This window comes from Mercenaria mercenaria, unplaced genomic scaffold, assembly GCF_021730395.1.
Source record: "Mercenaria mercenaria strain notata unplaced genomic scaffold, MADL_Memer_1 contig_4285, whole genome shotgun sequence".
NCBI classification, from domain to species: domain Eukaryota; kingdom Metazoa; phylum Mollusca; class Bivalvia; order Venerida; family Veneridae; genus Mercenaria; species Mercenaria mercenaria.
The window spans coordinates 21,947-43,056 of NW_026462503.1; the positions used below are offsets into that span (position 1 = coordinate 21,947).

Genomic DNA, 21,110 nt, shown 5'->3' on the forward strand with positions numbered 1-21,110 from the left:
AAATGAATGAATGAATGAATGAAAATCTAATTTCTATATACACTTGTTGATAAATAGATAAAAAAATAATAAAAAGTCTTAGTTGTTTCTTCACATGTGCCTTTTACAAATTACATATTGAAATGTCTATCATAGGTAACGTTTGTAATACATTTTTTGAAAATGTCACGAGTGTGTTATTATTACGCATCACCGTTTCCTCTGCAAATGGTCCGGATCACAATTGGTAAAACAAACTTTAATTTTCTTCGTATGTTGGTCAATGTTTGGGTTGCTTGAATAACTCGAGCATTTTGCTCATCCCCTTGCGACCTCGAGCGAGCGGTGTTTCACTGTATTTTGTTTCTCCTCTATTAGACAGAGTAGAACTCAATGCAAAAAGTTAGTGAAGGCGACAACCGATGCGAAAAAGGAACAGGAAGTCTTGGGATTATCCCAGGATGTCCCAGGACTATCCTGGGATAATGTCCTGAAAATATCTTAGGAATTCCTGGGATAGTCCTGCGACTTTTCACGCCGGTAAATGAGAATGGGACTATCCAAAGATTTTTTTATGAACACGAAAAAACAGGACACAAGAAACCTATGTTGTCGTGGGATTTCCTGTTGTCAGGAAATAAAAGTATATATTGTCCTGTTCTCAGAAAATCCCAGGAATATCTTGAGAATTCTTGAAGTCAGGATATCCCAGGACAATTGTCCTGTCTTCAGGAAATCCCAGGAATTCCTGATGTCAGGAAATTTTAGGAGAATTGTCCTGTCTTCAGGAAACCCCAGGACATGTAATTGAATACCTCGTAAACATGATTTGAAATTCTCTTTGGCGGGAAATACAGTTAACAAATTGAATATTAAATTACAATAGTATTTACAGTAAGAATATAAGGATTATCATTTCCAAATATTAAAACATATTTTGTAGTTAAAAAGCATACATCATGTACATTGAAACAATACAACCTGTCATAGCAGAAATATTAATTTCTTGGCACGTCATAAATCAGCTCAAATATGTGCACTCATGGCAAAAAAACTAGGTGAAAATACTACTATTTAGTCTAGAATCATCATTTTATGAGCTTCATATTGAGCAAAAAGCTCTTATCATTCTATGATAATTGTTTATTCTATTGTCAATTGTTTCCTTTCTACAAAATACCTGCACTTGGATTTTTCACTCTTAATTAAATACTGAAAGTTAAGTATGCATAACAAATTAATAATGACTTTTATTACGAGTACATGCTGACACTGCAACATGCAGTGCAAAATAAGCTGTATGATATACCTGTTTGAATTCTAGAATGTGTTTTTTCTGTTTTTGCTCTGTCTTCTGGATATTCAGCAGTTGTTTTCTGTTTCTGAGCCTTATCGACATCCAAACTAGAACCTGTCTGGGAGCCTGTTTGTTCCTGAGGTTTTGCAGATTCTGAAAAAGTAACATTTATGTAACATTGTACTTTCATTTTCTGCAAATTTAGAGCAATTGGAGTACTTCTCTATCGAACAAGAGGGCAAAATGGCCTAAGGCGCTCACCTGAGTAACACACCATAACAGTGTAAACATGTTTGACCTCGTGATTTCATGGAGACAAATATTCTGACCAATTTTCATTAAGATTAGACCAAAAATGTGGCCTAGCTAGCTCTTGAGTGTAGTCAAGCATTTTCTTTGATTTGACCTAGTGACCTTATTTTTAGCCCCACATGAACCAGATTCGTACTTGTCCAAGATTTCATAAAAACAAACATTCTGACAAAGTTTCGGTAAGATTGAAACAAAACAAATGGCCTCTAGAGTGTATACAAGCTTTTCCTTTGATTTGACCTAGTGACCTAGTTTTTGACCCCGACTGACCAAGATTCGAAATCATGAAAGACTTTATGATAACAAACATTCTGACCAAGTTTTCATTAAGATAAACATTTAGACCAAGTTTCATGAAGATAGGGTCATAAACGTGGCCTCTAGAGTGTTATCAAGCTTTTCCTTTGATTTGACTGGATGACCTAGTTTTTGACCCCACATGACCCAGATTCGAACTTGACCTAGGGGTTATCAAGAAAAACATTCTGACCAATTCTCATGAGTTTCAAACTTAAACTGTGGACTCTAGAGTGTTAACAAGATTTTCCTTTGATCTGGCCTAGTGACCTAGTTTTTGACCCGCCATGACCTAGTTTCAAACTTGGCCTAGAGATTATCAAGACAAACATTCTGACTAAGTTTCGTAAAGATTGAGTCACAACTGTGGCCTGGAGAGTGTTCACAAGCTTTCCCTTTGATTTGACCGGGTGGTCTAGTTTTTGACCCCACATAACCCCTATTTGAACCTGATCTAGATTTCATCAAGACAAACATTCTGGTCAAACTTCATAAATATCCAGTGTAAAATGCAGCCACTATTGTATACACAAGGTTTTTCTTAGATCTGACCGGGTGACCTAGTTTTTGACCCCAGATAACCCATATTTAAAACTGACCTAGATTTTATCCAGACAAACATTATGATCAAAATTCATGAAGATCATGTGTAAAATGCTGTCCCTTTTGCATACACAAGGTTTTTCTTTGATTTGTCCTAGCGACCTAGTTTTCGACCCCAGATTACCCATGTTCGAACTTGACCTAGACTTCATCAAGGCAACCATTCTGGCTAAATTTTATGAATATCCAGTATAAAATGCAGCCACTATTGCGTACACAAGGTTTTTCTTTGATTTGACCGGATGACCTAGTTCTTGAGCCCAGATGACTCATATTTAAACTTAACCTAGATTTCATCCAGTCAAACATTCTGATCAAATTTCATAAAGATCCGGTATAAAATGCAGTCCCTATTGCATACACAAGGTTTTTTCTTTGATTTGACCTAGTGACCTAGTTTTTGATCCCAGATAACCCATATTCAAACTTGACCTAGATTTCACCAAGTCAATCATTCTGACCAAATTTCATGAAGATCAATTGAAAAATACAGCCTCTATCGCATACACAAGCTAAATGTTGACAGACGACAGACAGACGACAGACGACGGACATCGAGCAATCACAATAACTCACCTGAGCATTGCTAAAATGAATGGTAAATCTGCATCTCTCAAAAGGTATTTTGAGCAATTCGCGATTTCAACCCCAGCTGGGATATAAAAGCCAGAAGATTGCACTGGGACATGTTTCTATATAAAAGAAATACATATCTGAAAACTAAATTTTTAGTCCTGAATAAGCTACGGAATGAACAAAGCGTAAAACATGCACATGCCTATTGATATTACTAATATTAATTTAGTAATTTTTCTATTGGAGCAGTTAATTTTTCACAAAATGTAAAAAACGTACGATTGCATTTTTTATATCTTATTTGTTAGAAAATTAAATTCCCGGAGAGGAGCCTACAGGTCATAACATCAGATTACAGTGAAATGTAAACAGAACATGATTTTGTATCAACAAGAATGCTGTAGGAGACGTTAAACAATTGGACTGATGTCATTTTATTATAGTTTCCGTTCGCTCACAGTGGGGAGAGAACCTGCAGCCCTGACAAAAAACGTGCAGTGCTATTAAATAGCGCCTGAAACCTCTCGGCTATCGCGGCAGATGACTTCGTACGTTCGTATTTTTATTATAACCATTGGTGATATCGTCTTTATCCCAGCTCTGTTGGTAAATTTGGCTGCGCAACACCAACCAAGCTCGGATCTATTCTCGTATTCCTTGGACAAGCAATTTGTATTAAAACGCTTGGAGTAAGTTATCTTTACTTTTTATTGCATCGATACTAAATGATAATTTTTAAAACATATTGAATTTTTAACAAAACATATTCAATGTTTGAGACATATGCTCAGTGTGTTTTAAAAGACTAATAATATTGGCCAGCTTGACCTCCAAGTGTCTGTGTAAAAATCCATAGATGATTTAAGAATCCAGAATTGATTTACAAAGTGTCTTGTTATCAAATTGTCATAAACGCCTCACCCGGAGATCCAACTTCACAGTCTTTTGCTTTACTGAACACACTGACACGGCCAAAAATCGTTACCAAAATACTTGTTATGAATTTAATCTCTGTATCGTATAGATAAAACTTGATAGCTTGGTTTTATCCAAAATTGACATATACACAAATTACAATTGTTGGACATTAATTACAGATCATTAGGCTTATTTAAATAAATAAATTGAAGGTGTAAACTATAATTGACTTTAGTCTTTTACTTTTCTGACATTATAAAATGTCGCGAGCAAAGTTACACTTTGCATTTTATTTGCTATTTTAATATTTACATGATTTTGTATCATCTCTGTGTATATCAAACTAAACCACTGAAAACGTTTTACCACAAATTTATCAGTAAAATTTGATGGCATGAACTTGCATTCCCTATCGGCTTATTATCTCGACTTCTAATTCAGGAATTGAAAAGGGTCTCAAAAACTTCCATCATATTTCATTTCATGCACTTATACCACAAGTGTATTTTACAGTCCTAGTGTTATACTCTTTATGCCTTTCAATCAAAGTGAGCCTCGAGTTGGGCGACTTATGGCTTTCCACTTTTTTATTTCAGGTTTCATGCACTGGACATTTCTGAGATACTCTTGAGTGTCTTCCACCTAACTAAGAGGCCAGTACTGGTTTTTCCCAGGGAAGACAGCTTCGCGTGTATCTGTGCTACACACGAGGCACGTTAAAAACCCAGACTGTCTATTCGCAAAGAGATAGGCTAAAATAGCCGGACAGGTCTGTATCTAGTGGAGTTCTATCTGCTAAGGGAACTTTCTCCCGCTTTGTCCCCCTAGTCAGTTCACTCTGTGTCTGTACAAGAAGAGGATGTATGGCGCCCTGTGTGGCTGCCCTTGTATGTAAAGCATCTTGGGACGTTTTTATCATTAAAAAGGGTGCTATATAAATCTGGTTTAATATATAATCAGATAATTTCATACAGTGTTCATAAAGGCAAGCTCTGGCAAAAATCAAGGACATTTCAAGGACTTTTCAAGGACAGTGTAAGCTATTTTCAAGAACTCATTTATGTAAGGGAGAATACTTATAATATTTTAAAATATGCAGCATTTAATATTCCCTGCACAGCTGAATTCTTGTAAAACACTAGCTGAACAATGTCACTGAAAGTCTGGGAAAGGGTGTAACAGTTCAATAAATAATCACCACTTAAAACAGCTCAGAAGTTGAACACAGAACATATTTCCAACCATACATTTTTTTCTCTAGTTTAATTTTTTACTGAACATATTTACAATTGTTTCTTTTCTGTTTATCTATGAAGTTTTGTGGCTTTTAAAGCTGGTATAGTTTTTCTTCCAGCTTGCTGTCCACATTTTTAATTATTTCAAGCTTTTCATTGGCTCTTTTCCTGCTTGCATTTGCCTGAGACAACAACTGCAATTTTGTTTTCTATTTTCCTTTAGGAGTATAGATCTAATCATTTGTTAAAGGAGTTAGCAAACATGCCAGTCCAGGATTTCTCGCTCTTCCTATGCTTGTCTCCTTTAGCGTGAGATTGTAGGGCACTCTCACCTATCCCAGCAATGTCAATTTCTTTTCCGCAGCCAGAAAAAGTGACATAGTTTTGGATCCCAGATCACCCAGTTTCAAAATTTACCTAGATTTCATACAGATTCATATTTTGTTAAGTTTCATATAGATCACGTAGAAAAATGGCCTACAGTGTAATAAAGGCTTTCTTTAGTTCAACCTTGTGACCTAGTCTTTAAGCTACATTTTATAGCGATAAATATTCTGACTAACTTTCATATTGATCAAAAAGCACGTTATATATTATGACCTAAGAACCTAAGCATGTGTTCTATTATTTGTCTTAGTAACCTACTTTTTAATCGCAAAAGAAACAGTTCAAACTAGACATAGGTTTCGCTTAGGCAATAATTCTGACCAGGTTTCTTACAGATAAGATAGCAACATGGCCTAGAGTTAGCAGGGTTGTTTTATGAGTTGACCTAATGATCTACTTCATTACTCTAGATGCTCTAGTTTCAAAACTCTCATAATTATTATAGAGACAAACATTCTGACCAGGTTTCATACAGATCAGATAGAAAAAAGGCATCTGGAGTGTAAACAAGATCCTTAAATGATCTGACATTGAGACCTAGCTTTTGACCGAAGAAAACCTAGTTTCGAATTTTACCTAGATTTAATAAAGACGAACATTCTGACGACGTTTCTTAAGATCAGATAGTAAATGTGTCCTCTAGAGTGTTCACAATGTTTTTCTACATTTCAAATGTAATATTTATATTCAGCAAACATTCTCACCAAGTTTCATAAAGATCAGATAGAAAACATAGAATTATAGTGTTTTGTGACCTAGTTTCAGATTCCAGATGGCCCAGATTCGAACTCGTCAACGATTTTGCTTAGACAAACATTCTGACTAAAAGTTAAACGATTGGGCTACAGTTGTGATCTCTAGAGTGTTGACAGTTAACATGTGGACGATGGACGACAAAGGCGGCACAACGACAGACACAGGGGTCACAACAGCTCTAAAATCCTATTTCCCATAATTGTTTTCTCTAATATTTATAAAAGGTTTAAATACTGATGAAAATAGTAGAACGTTTTATCGATTCTATTGTTTTTTATTACCTCCCTTTTAAGTCTAACTGTAACAGTTCATGTGCAGTATTAAAAGTAGCACTTTTTTACCAAGTAATTAGGCATAACATCTACTTGGACAGCTTTTTAACCTGTTTTTAACATAACATTTAAAGCCTTATGGACCTTTAATACAAAATAAAAAGTAGAAACTCCACAGGTCGGTCAACACGTCAAAAATGAAAATGCTGCAGGCTTGGTTTGATTGAGCCTGATCATGGAGGGTAGTGGAAATGCAAGCTAACGTCCATGCCCTCTAGCTCCGGTTTGAGCTAAACTCAACATTTGCATATGTTACAAGTACAAAAATACAATTAAGAGATATCCGCAGATGTGTTCATATGGCTGTGTTTATGGAAGCTTCAATGATACACAGAATGCAATTCCATTAAAAGCGGCATATGGTCTTTAGTTAAAATAATGGACTTGCCCAAGCGAGAAAAAAACGACCTTTACTTAACAAACTGGACTTTAGAATGGTGATCTGACGTTATAGAGCCTGTATATCAGGAAAACTGCCGAAAGACAATATTAACAGGCAGACACCATATCTACCCGAAGGGTGATTGCAACTACCTATGCCAAAATGTTCAAGTTAAAAACTAAAATGTAAAATTAACAAAACATGCACGGTGTGCTTAACGATCTGAGAAGATCGAAATATAACAGCCCTGACTGGCTTGACTGTAGGCTATGACTGAAAAATAGTTTGTTCGTAGTGCACTGACCCTGTTTTGTGGAGGGGCAGGTAGATGAGATTTGTTTTACCAGGAATTTCAGTGAACACAAATTTGCAAAGCAGGCAATTAAACAAATTCATAAATTTCAGAGAGCAAAAACAATTTGTATGGCAGACATTCAGACAAATTCAACCACTTTTTACAGAGCACAAACTTGCAAAATATAATTAATAAAAAGGAAGTTTTTAAAATAAAGGTATGAAATAATGACCTAGCTCTGTTGTATCTTTCCCTCAAAATTCTGAGTACCAAGATATCATTCTTGACACAGGAAGTGATGGAGGCATATGAAAACAATTTTGGCAGAATCCCAAATGCAGATCAACATTTGGGAGTAAATAGAGAAGAGGGTCTGAGATATTTCCTAATACAGGTGAGAATTGGTGACCTCTGGTGAAGTTTTAGGACAAAACTTTTGTGAATATATGACACTTCTTAGGCTACTAAGGTCAGGAGAGTGGTAATTGCTGCCAACCCGCTTCCACTCTTAGAAGATACAGTTGCAATTATCATAGAAAATTTAACACATTTTCTTCAATAGATACATAAGACTATAAATTATCTGTCTGTTTAATAAATAATTTATGTCCATGATTGCTGTCATCAAATGCAATTAACATCATTCTAAACCTCAAATTGATTTCCCTATATATTCTATATAATGCAAGAAATCCGTGCATAAAAAGGGGTGAATTGTGCACCTTATGTGAAAAGCATGAAACCATGGCAAGATAGTAGATAAATATAATATGTTTCATTTAAGACTAGGAAGCGGTTTGTGGAAATCCAAGATAGCTGCTAAAATCCTAATGGCCACAATAATTCACAATTTTATAAGAAAATGGCAAAATAAGTGTGCATATCATGCAAGAAACTTTAACATTGGAAATAATAGCGGAATATGATGATATCCATTGAATAAGTCCACAATTTATATTGAAAAATCAATATGGCCGCCAAAAATACAAGATGGCCGCCAAAAATAATCTATTATTTGAAAAAGGTGATTGTTTACATTATCTAAAAGGGATGTAAATGGGAACAGTAATATTTGAAATATATACCCTTACATAATCTATAGAACGATATTGAGAAAAAATCCATTACGGTCACCATATTCCAAGATGGCCAGCACTTTCTGGAACCACTACTGACACTTGAGTTTTTTTTCTTAAAGCATACCATATTTTCTGGACTGAAAATACACATTGTCTTATCTAATGTTACTTCTGTTCTTTGATAATTAACAGATACATATACAAGAGGCCCAAATGGGCCTAAGTCGCTCACCTGAGGCAGACCTTGACCTAATTAGATCTTGCCTGTGACAAAGTATTAAATTTAAAATTTAAAAAAACAAAAACAATATGCATTATTACAGTTTAGCTATTTTTTTTTCTATTTTTTAGCTCTAGCGGCCCCTAAAAGGGGCCAAGTGCCCCCCTTTAAACAAATTTGTAAGAGGACCATATATGATGCTACAGACCAAGTTTGATGAAGATCCATCAAGCGGTTCATGATAAGAAGTTGTTTAAAGGTATTTCTATTTTTAGTTCTAGCGGTCCCTAAAAGGGACCAATTGTCCCCATTTGAAAAAAATGGGAGAGGACCATATAATGATGCTAAAGACCAAGTTTGATGAAGATCCATCAAGCGGTTCATGAGAAAAAGTCGTTTAAAGGTATTTCTATTTTTAACTCTAGCGGCCCCTTAAAGGTACCAACTGCCCCCATTTGAACAAATTGGGAGAGGACCATATAATGATGCTACAGACAAAGTTTGATGAAGATCCATCAAGCAGTTCATGAAAAGAAGTCATTTAAAAGTATTTCTATTTTTAGCTCTAGCAGCCCCTAAAAAGGGTCAATTGCTCCATTTGAACAAACTTGGGAGAAGACCTTATAATGATGCTGCAGACCAAGTTTGATGGAGATCCATCGAGTGGTTCATGAGAAGAAGTCATTTAAATGTATTTCTATTTTAGCTCCTGCGGTCCCTACAAGGGGCCAAGTGCCCCCATTTGGACAAAATTGGGAAAGGACCATATAATGATGCTACAGACCAAGTTTGATGAAGATCCATCAAGCGGTTCATGAAAAGAAGTTGTTTAAAGGTATTTCTATGTTTAGCTCTAGCGACCCCTAAAAGGGGCCAAGTGCCCCCATTTGAACAAACTTGGGAGAGGACCATAAAATTATATTCTCAACAGGTGTGACATTGTATGGGATATCCACTTGTAAGATATTCTAAAAGCTAGTTGTGATCAGAGCCCATTATTCTGCAGCGAAAAAGGAAAAAAACCTGCATTTCACTTGAAAACAAAATTAGGACTGGCTTACAGCATATAGCGGCTGCGATTTCCCAGGGTAAAGTAATTGCCATCCAATAAGTACTTAGAGGTTTGATGTCCTTTTGTATGACAGAATAAATGCGACAGAATCATTGTGTCAATGCTGCCAGAGCAGAGCTGATAACAGAGAAAGGACAACAGAGTGGTCACATTCTTCCTACATTGGCAGCGTTACTGCACATTATCAAGAGGGCAATACTCGGCATAGTCATCTGTCCATTTCCTCAATTATTATTTTGTAACTGCTGTAATAAAACGTTTAAACTAAAAAGTGCAGGTAAAATCTAGGGCCAGTCAATGACAACAGAACAAACTAGAGCTATCACTGAAAGTGATGAATGTACCCCCCACATGCACTGACACAGTACATTGCAATTTTGACGCACACAAGATTGCATAATTATGTGGACTGTATGTATATAGACTGTATGTATACAGTATAGTAACAAAAAACAAAAGTCCCATAACTATGCAGAATATTTACCTAAAAGAACGTAACATGCACCATGCACAACTAGGGTTAGTACTGATCACTTGTATGAAGTTTCATTAAATTGTGTGAAAGGGTTCGGAAGATTAGGCGCGCACAAGATTGCATATGCAGACTGTATGTACATAGTATGTTAACAAGAAACAAAGTCCCATAATTCTGCAATTTTTGTTGTTGAAGGAACTAAACATGCCCCATGCACAACTACTGTTGTTACTGATCACTTGTGTGAAGTTTAATTAACTTGTGTCAAGGGGATGAGGAGAGATGGTGTGCACAAGATTGTGTCTATGTATATAGTATAGTAACAAAAAACAAAGTCCCGTAACTCTGCAATTTTTTTTCTGAAAGAACCTAACATGCCCCATGCACAACTACTGTTGTTACTGATCACTTGTGTGAAGTTTCATTTAATTGTGTCAAGGGGATGAGGAGAGATGGTGCGCACAAGATTGTGTCTATGTATATAGTATAGTAACAAAAAACAAAGTCCCGTAACTCTGCAATTTTTTTTCTGAAATAACCTTACATGCCCACTGCACAACTACTGTTGTTACTATTCACTTGTGTGAAGTTTCATTAAATTGTGGCAAGGGGATGAGGAGAGATGGTGCGCACAAGATTGTGTCTACGGAAAGACGGACAGACAGACAGACGGACAGACAGACAACCTGAAACCAGTATACCCCCCCCCCCTCCCTAACAACTTTGTTGTCGGGTGATACAAATATACGAACATTAAGAACGATAATTAATCCAATGGAATTTACTATGATCTGTTTTAGAAATACGAGATTAGGTGTGCATTTCCGTAGTAAATCCATACCACAGATTTTATGGTGGCCATCTGGAACTTGTTGGTCATATTGGCTTTATTTACCGAATGTAAATGTTAAATATGTTTAAGAAGCATATTTTACAAATATATTATACTGCCAAGCAACATTTTACAATTTTCACACAAAATGCCAAACTGACGCCACGATTTTCATGGAAAAATTATATTATGGTGGCCATCTTGAATTTTGTTTGCCATATTAAATTTATTTATCCAAGGTAAGTGTTACGACTGTTTTACAAATATGTACACTACAATGCATTGAATTTTGTTAGCCACATTTGTTTAACAAACGTAAGTGTAAAAAAATGTTTAAATAACATACTTTACCAATATATGTACTACTGTGCAATGACCCCACATGACCCAGATTCGAACTTGACCTATAGATCATCAAGACAAACATTCTGACTAATTCTCATGAGTTTCAAACTTAAACTGTGGTCTCTAGAGTGTTAACAAGATTTTAGTTTGATCGGCCTAGTGACCTAGTTTTTGTCCCCATATGACACAGACTCAAACCTGACCTAGAAATCATCAAGACAATCAAGATTTTGACCAAGTTTCATAAAGATTGAGTCACAACTGTTGCCTCTAAAGTGTTTACAAGCTTTTCCTTTGATTTGGCCGGGTGACCTAATTTTTGACCCCACATAACACAGATTCAAACTTGACCTAGAGATCATCAAGACAAACATTCTGACCAACTTCCATAAAGACTGAGTTACAATTGTGGCCTCTAGAGTGTTCACAAGGCAAATGTTGACGCACACCGGACAACGCACGCCGACGGACGCCGGACAATGACCGGTCACAATAGCTCACCTTGAGCACTTTTTGCCCTGGTGAGCTAAAAATACTGATTATGGTGGCCATCTTGAATTTTGGTGGCCATTTTGAATATTCATAACCTGCTTCTTAGTCTTAAATGAAGCGTATTATATTTATCTACTACCATGCCAAGTTTCATGCTTTCACCAATTTCTTGCACTAATATGACACATTGACCAAAAGTGGCACACATAATACCTGGTACACATAAAAAGTGGTACATATTGACCATAATTCGCTTAACTGCATCATAAAAATCGATACAAAAACCATTTTCAGTTCCTTTAAATCTAAGATATATTAGTTGTAGAATATACAAATTGAGTAGAATTATGTCAAGTTACATCACATACACCATAAAATTTTACTGTCAGAGTTTCCTTCCACCCTACATAAAAGGACTAATGCCGAAAGTCAGCTTTCCTTTCCTTTGAACTTAAGCCGCCATGTGTCTGTTCAAAAGATCTAGACAGGCTAGACAAAAGTACCAAATTTCGTACAACACTAGCTTGGGTCAATATAAGACTTTTGGCTGTAAAGGCCAAGGTCACAGCTATTTGGAATTCTGTTTTTAGGACATTCAAAATTGCAGCCATTAAAACAAATAGCTATTTTAGTAAAACTTTTATTTCATTTTTATACATGTTTATGTGTATATTGACTTATGCCTATTCCTAGGGCCGAGTGATGCATTTGCATAGAGTTTGGTCATGTCACACATAGGTGTGTCTGTACATTCGTCCGTACGTATGTCAAAAATGGCTTCTTTTTTTAAACAATGTATGATGATTAAAAGCCAAAAGGAGATACAGATTGCTGACTCAAAAATTTATCACTAAAAGCTCCTATATATGCTATTTATGACAACAAAAATGATTTAGAAAACAATATACTCACTCGGACAAATTTATTAAAACCGAATCGAAGGCGTTAAACAAAAATATATTCACAGAACAAAAAAAAAATCCCAAATGGTTCTTCTTAGTTACCATCATATATCAACATTACTTTTTATAATGTGTTTCATCCATAAGTGTTTATAAATTTAACACTTGCGAATTTTGTAAAATGCAAAAAGTTATCTTATGACAGCATAACTTGAATTTATTGAAATTTCAAAATGCCTTGAACAACATGATTGTATATTTCAAGATACACTGTCATACACAATTATTTTCGGCCACATATTCAGTTCTTTGTTGAAATGTAATCAACACCTCTGCTATATACATAAGTTGTGTTTATTACATATGGCTCCTTAGTGTGACATGTAGATATTTGACTTTCGGTAATAATTTTTGGATGTTTCCTGATAAAATATGTTGCTAATCTAATGACTAACACCACACTTTTCTACCAAATCATGCACAATTATATATTTTCAATACGGAAATACTTGACGGACCCTGACCATAGCTGACATCTCAACCACCTCATTAGGGATCACCATCAAGTTTGCATCTGTTGTTGTGTAAATCAATTGTTTAAAATGAAATACATGTAGTAATGAGATATATTCTTTGAAAGTCATGAATCAAAAATATTTTGCACTAAATGTTTTAACCACAACTGCTTTTATTCAGTGTTGAGAATCCGAAAATATTGTAATTTTATTTAATTAATTATTGTCTCTGTTATTTATTCTGTTAGGAAGCATGCTAGCTTCGTCTTTAATTCCCTTCAAAACTTACTGAGACTGTTAAAGAAACGTAATATATAGACAAGAGGACCATGATGGCCCTATATCGCTCACCTGTTAAACTTGGCCTTGGAATCATCAAGATAAACATTCTGACCAAGTTTCATGAAGATAAGGTCATAAATGCTCTACAGTGTTAACAAGCTTTTCCTTTGATTTGAGTGGTGACCTAGTTTTTGACTCCACATGACCCAGTTTCGAACATGACCTAGGAATCATCAAGATAAACACTCTTACTAAGTTTCAAGGAGATAGGGTCATAATTATGGCCTCTAGAGTGTTAACAAGCTTTTCCTCTGATTTGAGCGGGTGACCTAGTTATTGAACCCACATGACCCAGTTTCAAACTGCCTAGGAATTATCAAGATAAACATTTTGACCAAGATTCATGAAGATATGGTCATAAATGTGGCCTCTAGGGTGTTAACAATCTTTTCCTTTGATTTGAACTGTTGACCTAGTTTTTGACCCCACATGATCCAGTTGCGAACTTGACCTAGAGATCATCAAGATAAACATTCTGTGCAAGTTTGTATCAAATCAAAGCATAAATGAAACCTCTATATGGCTGAAAGGGCCAAAATAGAAAATTGTGCCAATTTCAGGGGCAGTAACTCTAGAACCCACGTTGGAATCTAGCCAGTTTTCGAAAGAAAGTGAGATCTTATTGTGACTTAAGTTGTATGTAAGTGTGGTAAAAATGGAATGTAAAATGTTACTTCTATCGTGTTCACAAGGTAAAAATTAACAAATTTTGGCTCTTTCAGGGATCAGTCAGGGGCATAACTCCGGAACCTATGATTGGATCTGAAGGATTCATAATGGAATCCAAGATCTATTGTTGCTTAAGATATTTTGCAAGTATTTATTAAATCAAACCATAAAAGAAGTCTCTATATGGCTGCAAAGACTAAAATAGCAAATTTTGGCCCTTTAAGGGACCATAACTCTGGAACCCATTAAGGGCTTTGGCCAGTTTTCGAAAGAAATCGAGATATTATGCCTATACAAGTTGTTTGTAAGTTTGATTAAAATTGATTGCAAAATGTGGTCTCTATCATGTTCAGAATCCAAAATAGCAAATTTTGGCCCTTTAAAGGGCCATAACTTTGAAACCCATCATGGGATCTGGCCAGTTTTCGAAAGGAACCGAGATATTATGCCAATACAAGTTGTGTGCAAGTTTGAGTAAAATTGATTGGAAAATGTGGTCTCTATCGTGTTCACAAGAAATTGTGAACGGACGGACGGACGACAGACAAAATGCCATAATAAAAGCTCACCCTGTCACTACGTGACAGGTGAGCTAAAAAGTTGCCTCTAGAGTGTATACAAGCTTTTCCTTTGATTTGACCTAGTGACCTAGTTCTTAACCACACGTGGCCCAGATTTAAAATCACCCAAGACTTTATGATAACAAATATTCTGACCAAGTTTTATGAAGATAAAATCAAAAATGTGCCCCCTAGAGTATAAACAAGCTTATTCTTTGATTTCAAATCAAAGCATAAATGAAACCTCTATATGGCTGAAAGGGCCAAAATAGAAAAATTTTCCCCTTTTAGGGGCAGTAACTCTAGAACCCATGACAGAATCTAGCCGGTTTTTGAAAGGAACCGAGATATTATTGTGACTTAAGTTGTAAGTGTAATTAAAATCCAATGTAAAATGTCACTTCTATCGTGTTCACAAGGTAAATTTTTTTTTGGCTCTTTCAGGAGTCAATCAGGGGCCGTAACTCCGGAACCTATGATTGGATCTGCCAGATTAATCATGGAATTCAAGATCTATTGTTGTTATAGATATTTTGCAAGTTTGTATCAGATCAAACCATAAATGAAGTCTCTTCTATATGGCTGCAAAAGCCAAAATAGTAATGTTTGGCCCTTTAATGGGCCATAACTCTAGAACCCATGAAGAGATCTGGCCAGTTTTCGAAAGGAAACAAGACATTATGCCAATACAAGTTATGTGCAAGTTTGATTAAAATCAGTTGCAAATTTTGGTCTCTATTGTGTTCACAAGCAAAAAATAGCAAATTTTGCCCCTTTAAGGGGCCATAACCCTGAAACCCATGATGGAATCTGGCCAGTTTTCGACAGGAACCGAAATATTATGCCAATACAAGTTTCTGAGCAAGTTTTATTAAACTCAATTGCAAAATGTGGTCTCTATCATGTTCATAAGCCAAAAATAGCAAATTTTGGCCCTTTAAGGAGCCATAACTCTATAACCCATGATGGGATCTGGCCAGTTTTCGAAAGGAACCAAGATATTATGCCAATACAAGTTACATGCAAGTTGCATTAAAATTGATTGCAAAATGTGGTCTTTATTGTGTTCACAAGAAATTGTGAACGCACGGACGACGGACGGACGAAGGGCGATCACAAAAGCTCACCCTGTCACTACGAGACAGGTGAGCTAAAAAAATTAGAAAAAAACCTTGCCAGGATGCTACAGACTAAGTTTGGTGTAAGTCTAATCAGTAGTTGTTTAAGTTTAAACGATGACGCCATTGACGACGGACACAAGGGTGATCACAAAAACTGACCTAAGTATTTTTTACTGCAAAATGCTCAGGAGAGATAAAATATACAAACAACACCATTACCGTGTAATGTGTCCCTGATTTCTGACATTGCGTTCATCTCCTCTGAAGATTTCAGTTGAGTCACTTCTTGGTCACCCTTTTTAAATAACTTTGCCAGCTGATGGAAAATCGTCTTCCGAGCTTTGTCTGGTTAAAAAACAGGTTAATTTGATAATAACGTCAGCATCGTTTCAAGTATCTTAAGCACTGATATAATCAAAGATGTTCGACTTTGTGTTTACTTACAGAACACTGTTGATAAAAGATATCTATAAATATATGAAATCTTTATTCTATAATATGTCAGAACTATATTCTAAATATAGATTCATATCTTCTAGCCCGCCCACTTAGCTCAATAGGAACAGCACAGATCTACGGATCTCGGGGTTGTGAGTTCGATCCCCGGGAGGGGCGTATGTTCTCTGTGACGATTTGATAAATGACATATCATTCGTCCTCCACGTCTGATTCATGTGGGGAAGTTGTCAGTTACTTGCGGAGAACAGGTTTGTACTGGTACAGAATCCAGGAACACTGGTTAGGTTAACTGCCTGCCGTTACATAACTGAAATACTGTTTAAAAATGGCGCTAAACCCAAAACAAATCATATCTTCTAACTAAGTACTGGATGAAAAATCCTAGTATCTTTACTACGACTGCAAAGAAATGTAAGTAACAAGATATGGGGAACTACAGTTAAGTAACGGATGACAAATCCTGTTATCTTTCCTAACAACAGCAACAAATGTAAGTAGAAAATATGGGAAACTATTGTAAAGGTCTTTGTGCCAGTACAGGGAACAAAAGTGCAAAAACGGATTGTACATGTCTGTAGAACAAATGATGATCATCGTTGTAAAAAGAGTAGAACTTTAAGTGGGTCTATGTATTAACATATTCAAAACAATCTTCTTAAACTATGTCCCGCATATAGTTTATGCCGCATGAAACGGTAAGAACAGCTACAAGGACTAAAGTCTATGACTGACCCGTAAAAGCCGCACACAAATAACGCAGCCCACCCACTTAGCATTCGGCACAGAAACATGGACATGCGCAAATGCACACATGCAAACAGCGGCCTAGCAGGCACACACACAAACAAGAATGCAACAACAATAGGGCCATGGACTTAGATCGCTCAATTTCACAGCTTGCTTGGTAACGCATGGAAAATATTTATGAAATTAGTTTGAAATTGGACAAGTGGTTTCTGACAGGAGGATTTTAAATGCTTCCACTATAATGTGTTTTGACAAACTTGAATAATTTGTACAACGAGGTACTGTTTGTTTGTTTGTTTGTTTGTTATGGGTTTAACGCCGTTTTTCAACAGTATTTCAGTCATGTAACGGCGGGCAGTTAACCTAACCAGTGTTCCTGGATTCTGTACCAGTACAAACCTGTTCTCCGCGAGTAACTGCCAACTTCCCCACATGAATCAGAGGTGGAGGACTAATGATTTCAGACACAATGTCGTTTATCAAATAGTCACGGAGAACATACGCCCCGCCCGAGGATCGAACTCACGACCCTGCGATCCATAGACCAACGCTCTTACCTACTGAGCTAAGCGGGCGGGTACTGAGTCAACAATGGAACAGTCTAGTGATGTTTTTCGAAATCGGACCGGCAGTTTAAGACAGGATAATATTTAAAGATTTTTCATTTCTAGGCCTGGTACTTTTGTTTTCTGACGAATCAAACAAATTTAAACAATCTTGTAGGTGGTCCCTTAGGAATCATTTTAAAATCGATGTCTTTTGGTTTTCTTCTAACTGTAGCTTGGCATTGGATTGGATTGTTTTGGAACAATCTGGACACAATTGGTAGATGGCTAATCAAGGAACATCTGTGCATAACTAAATCAACGAGAATTTGTAAGAGAGTTACCGATGTCAAGGAACATTTTTCACACAACATAATTCATGCCAATACAACATCTTCTTAGTAAGTGGGGCAACATGCATGCCATTGGTATGATACTAATGAAACTTAAGTTTTGTACTTGCACATAAGAGAAAGTTAATACCAGTGTTGGTCAATACAGAGCTGCACTACATATCAACATAATGTAATGCAATCATAATTATACTGTATTTATCTATAAATACCATTAGGTTATAATTTGTGAATGGGTTTGCATTCTGGAAGTCTACAATTGTTAATAGCTTTTTATATTTATCAATACCAATCATCATACTTTAAACATAATTTCATCTTTAAACTAGTGGGAACACTGATGTAAAGCCCGTGTATTGTATTTTATCATATAAAAGGGAAGCAATTCCATGTACCGACAAAAAGCTGTAACCCGGGTACCTGTGACCTTACCTTTTGCACAAGACACATTGTCTTGTTATGCTGAATATATATGCCATGTTATTCATATAAACGTCTTTTCATAAAATAATTAGACCTGGTGACAAAAATAATTACCAAAAATGTTTTATCTTAAAAGGTGACCTTGACCTTGCAGTAGAGGTCTGATTCTTACATGCAACAAATCATTCTGTTATGGTGATTGTTTGTGTCACCATGACCTTTTAGATTGGGGCCTAGGCCTTGCAAGTGATACATCTCATTATTGGGAACACTTGTGCCAAGTAATTTTAAAATCCCTTGATAAATGACAGAGCTATGGACCGGACAAAAAAGGTCATGATAACATTCGACATCTAAATGTAACCTTGACCTTTTGATTTAGGGGTCTTGGTCTTGTGCATAACGCATCGTCTCTTTAAAGTAAACATTTGTTCCAAGTAATTTCAAAATCCCTTGATGAGTCGCTAAAAAATGGACCCGACACAAACAGACCCTCTTAACATTTGACCTCTGTGTGTGACCTTGACCTTAGATCTAGGGGTCTAGGTCTAGCGCATAACACGCGTCTTATTATGGGTAACATTTGTGCCAAGTCATTTCAAAATCCCTTCATGGATGGCAGAGTATAAAACTGGATACCAAGTGTGACGGACGGAAGGACGGACGGACAGAAGGAAGAACGGAACCCATTTCTATGTCCTCCTTTTTTCTTCTAAAAACACGGGGGACAAATAAAAGAGGGTGTTGTATAATTTAATTGAAATTTTGACATGTTTTAACAACATATTTTTCTGATGTATGATATGCATATATATGGAAACGTACATCCTTCACAAAATGGTCGATAAATGAACTGACGCAGTCGGGCTGCCATGTGCGAATCAATATTCATCCTGATGTTTTATCTTGAAAATATGAAAATAAGTCAGTTAGGGATACTTGTGAATCAAATATACATCACTCACCAGGTTTTTGCAAAATCCACGCCCCATCTTTAAGAGAGATCTTACATCTATCAACATGAACATCTATACCATCTGTACTGGCTCGTTCTGTAATATTAACAGGCTCCCCTAAGAGACGTTTCGTCAACGTTGTTTTCCCAACATCATAATGACCAACTACCATTAAGCGGATATTGTAAACAGAAACCTTGCCATCCTGCAGCGCTTTCTTGTACAAATCTATTGAATCCTTGTCCATATTGAGAATTTCTTTTGGCAGAATACCTTTAAAATATTCAAAGATCAAAATAACAGAGTTTACCTCTTAAACAGTTATTAGTGATTGAAAGTACCTGTATATGATTTCCACAATTCTGGATCTCATCAAAGACATATGCCTTTATATCGATTCAATGTCCAGATAAAACAACAAGAGTGCCAGACTGTCAAAAAATACGCCCGTCATCGAACTTGGCCTAATTCAAGGGCCATAATCCAAGAGCGCCTGGGGCGATTTTGGTGGTTATCGAACTTGGCCGAGATATTATGCCTACAAACATTGTCAGCAGGTTTGGTGAAGATCCGATGAAAACTGTTCGACTTAGAGAGCGGACAAGGCTAAATTCGCAGTTTTTTGAGTAATGGACAAGGGCCATAATCAAGGAGTGCCTGGGACGATTTGGGTGGTTATCGAACTTGGCCGAGATATTATGCCCACAAATATTGTCAGCAAGTTTGGCGAAGATCGGATGAAAACTGTTCGACTTACAGAGCGGACAAGGATAAATTCGCAATTTTTCGAGTAATGGACAAGGGCCATAATCAAGGAGTGCCTGGGACGATTTGGGTGGTTATCAAACTTGGCCGAGATATTATGCCTACAAACATTGTCAGCAGGTTTGGTGAAGATCCGATGAAAACTGTTCGACTAACAGAGCGGACAATGTTAAATTCGCAGTTATTCGAGTAATTAAAGGGCCATAATCCATGAGTGCCTGGGGCGATTTGGCTGGTTATCAAACTTGGCCGAGATATTATGCCCACAAACATTGTCAGCAAGTTTGGTGAAGATCGGATGAAAACTGTTCGACTTAGAGAGCGGACATGCCTTGGACGCCGACCGCCCGCCTCGGGTGTTCACATAATAAGCCCAGCTCTTTCAGAGACGGGCGTATAAAAAGAGGTACAGACATAAATATGCATAAATTTTTATATTGACGACCATATGTGAACGTATTATGCTTACAGTACATGTGTACATTTAAAACATTAAATACATTATCATTATGTCTCCCCATACTGGGGGAGACATGTCCGTCCGTCACACTTCATTTCCGATCAATAACTTGAGAACCATTTTAACTAGAAACTTCAACTCCATAGGGTGATAGGGCTGATAGAGTAGACGACCCCTTTTGTTTTTTGGGTCATTCCATCAAAGGTTACAGGGACTGATGATGGAAAACAGTTTCCAATAACTAACTTGAGAACAACTAAACCCAGAACCTTGAAACTTCAAAGGATGTTTGGACATGCAAAGTAGATGACCCCTTTTGACGTTAGGATTTGTAGGTCAAAGGTCAAACTCACAGGGCCCTGAGGCATGAAAACTGTTTCCGATCTGTAACTTGAGAACCATCTGACCC

General features: G+C 36.6%; 1 protein-coding gene across 2 annotated transcripts in view; it reads right to left on the reverse strand.

Moving 5' to 3' along the window:
* The window catches only part of LOC128553761 (uncharacterized), a 50,613-nt gene that overhangs the window by 20,556 nt on the left and 8,947 nt on the right, over positions 1–21,110 (reverse strand). For both annotated transcript variants that reach the window (XR_008369433.1, XM_053534938.1), the window contains exons 3-5: positions 19,486–19,749; positions 16,213–16,338; positions 1,289–1,429 (exon numbers count right to left, since the gene is read on the reverse strand). Coding sequence is in view for 1 of the 2 variants with exons in the window: in XM_053534938.1 (XP_053390913.1) it covers positions 1,289–1,429; positions 16,213–16,338; positions 19,486–19,749 (531 nt within the window). In the remaining variant the exon portion in view is untranslated. The remainder of the gene's footprint in view (positions 1–1,288; positions 1,430–16,212; positions 16,339–19,485; positions 19,750–21,110) is intronic.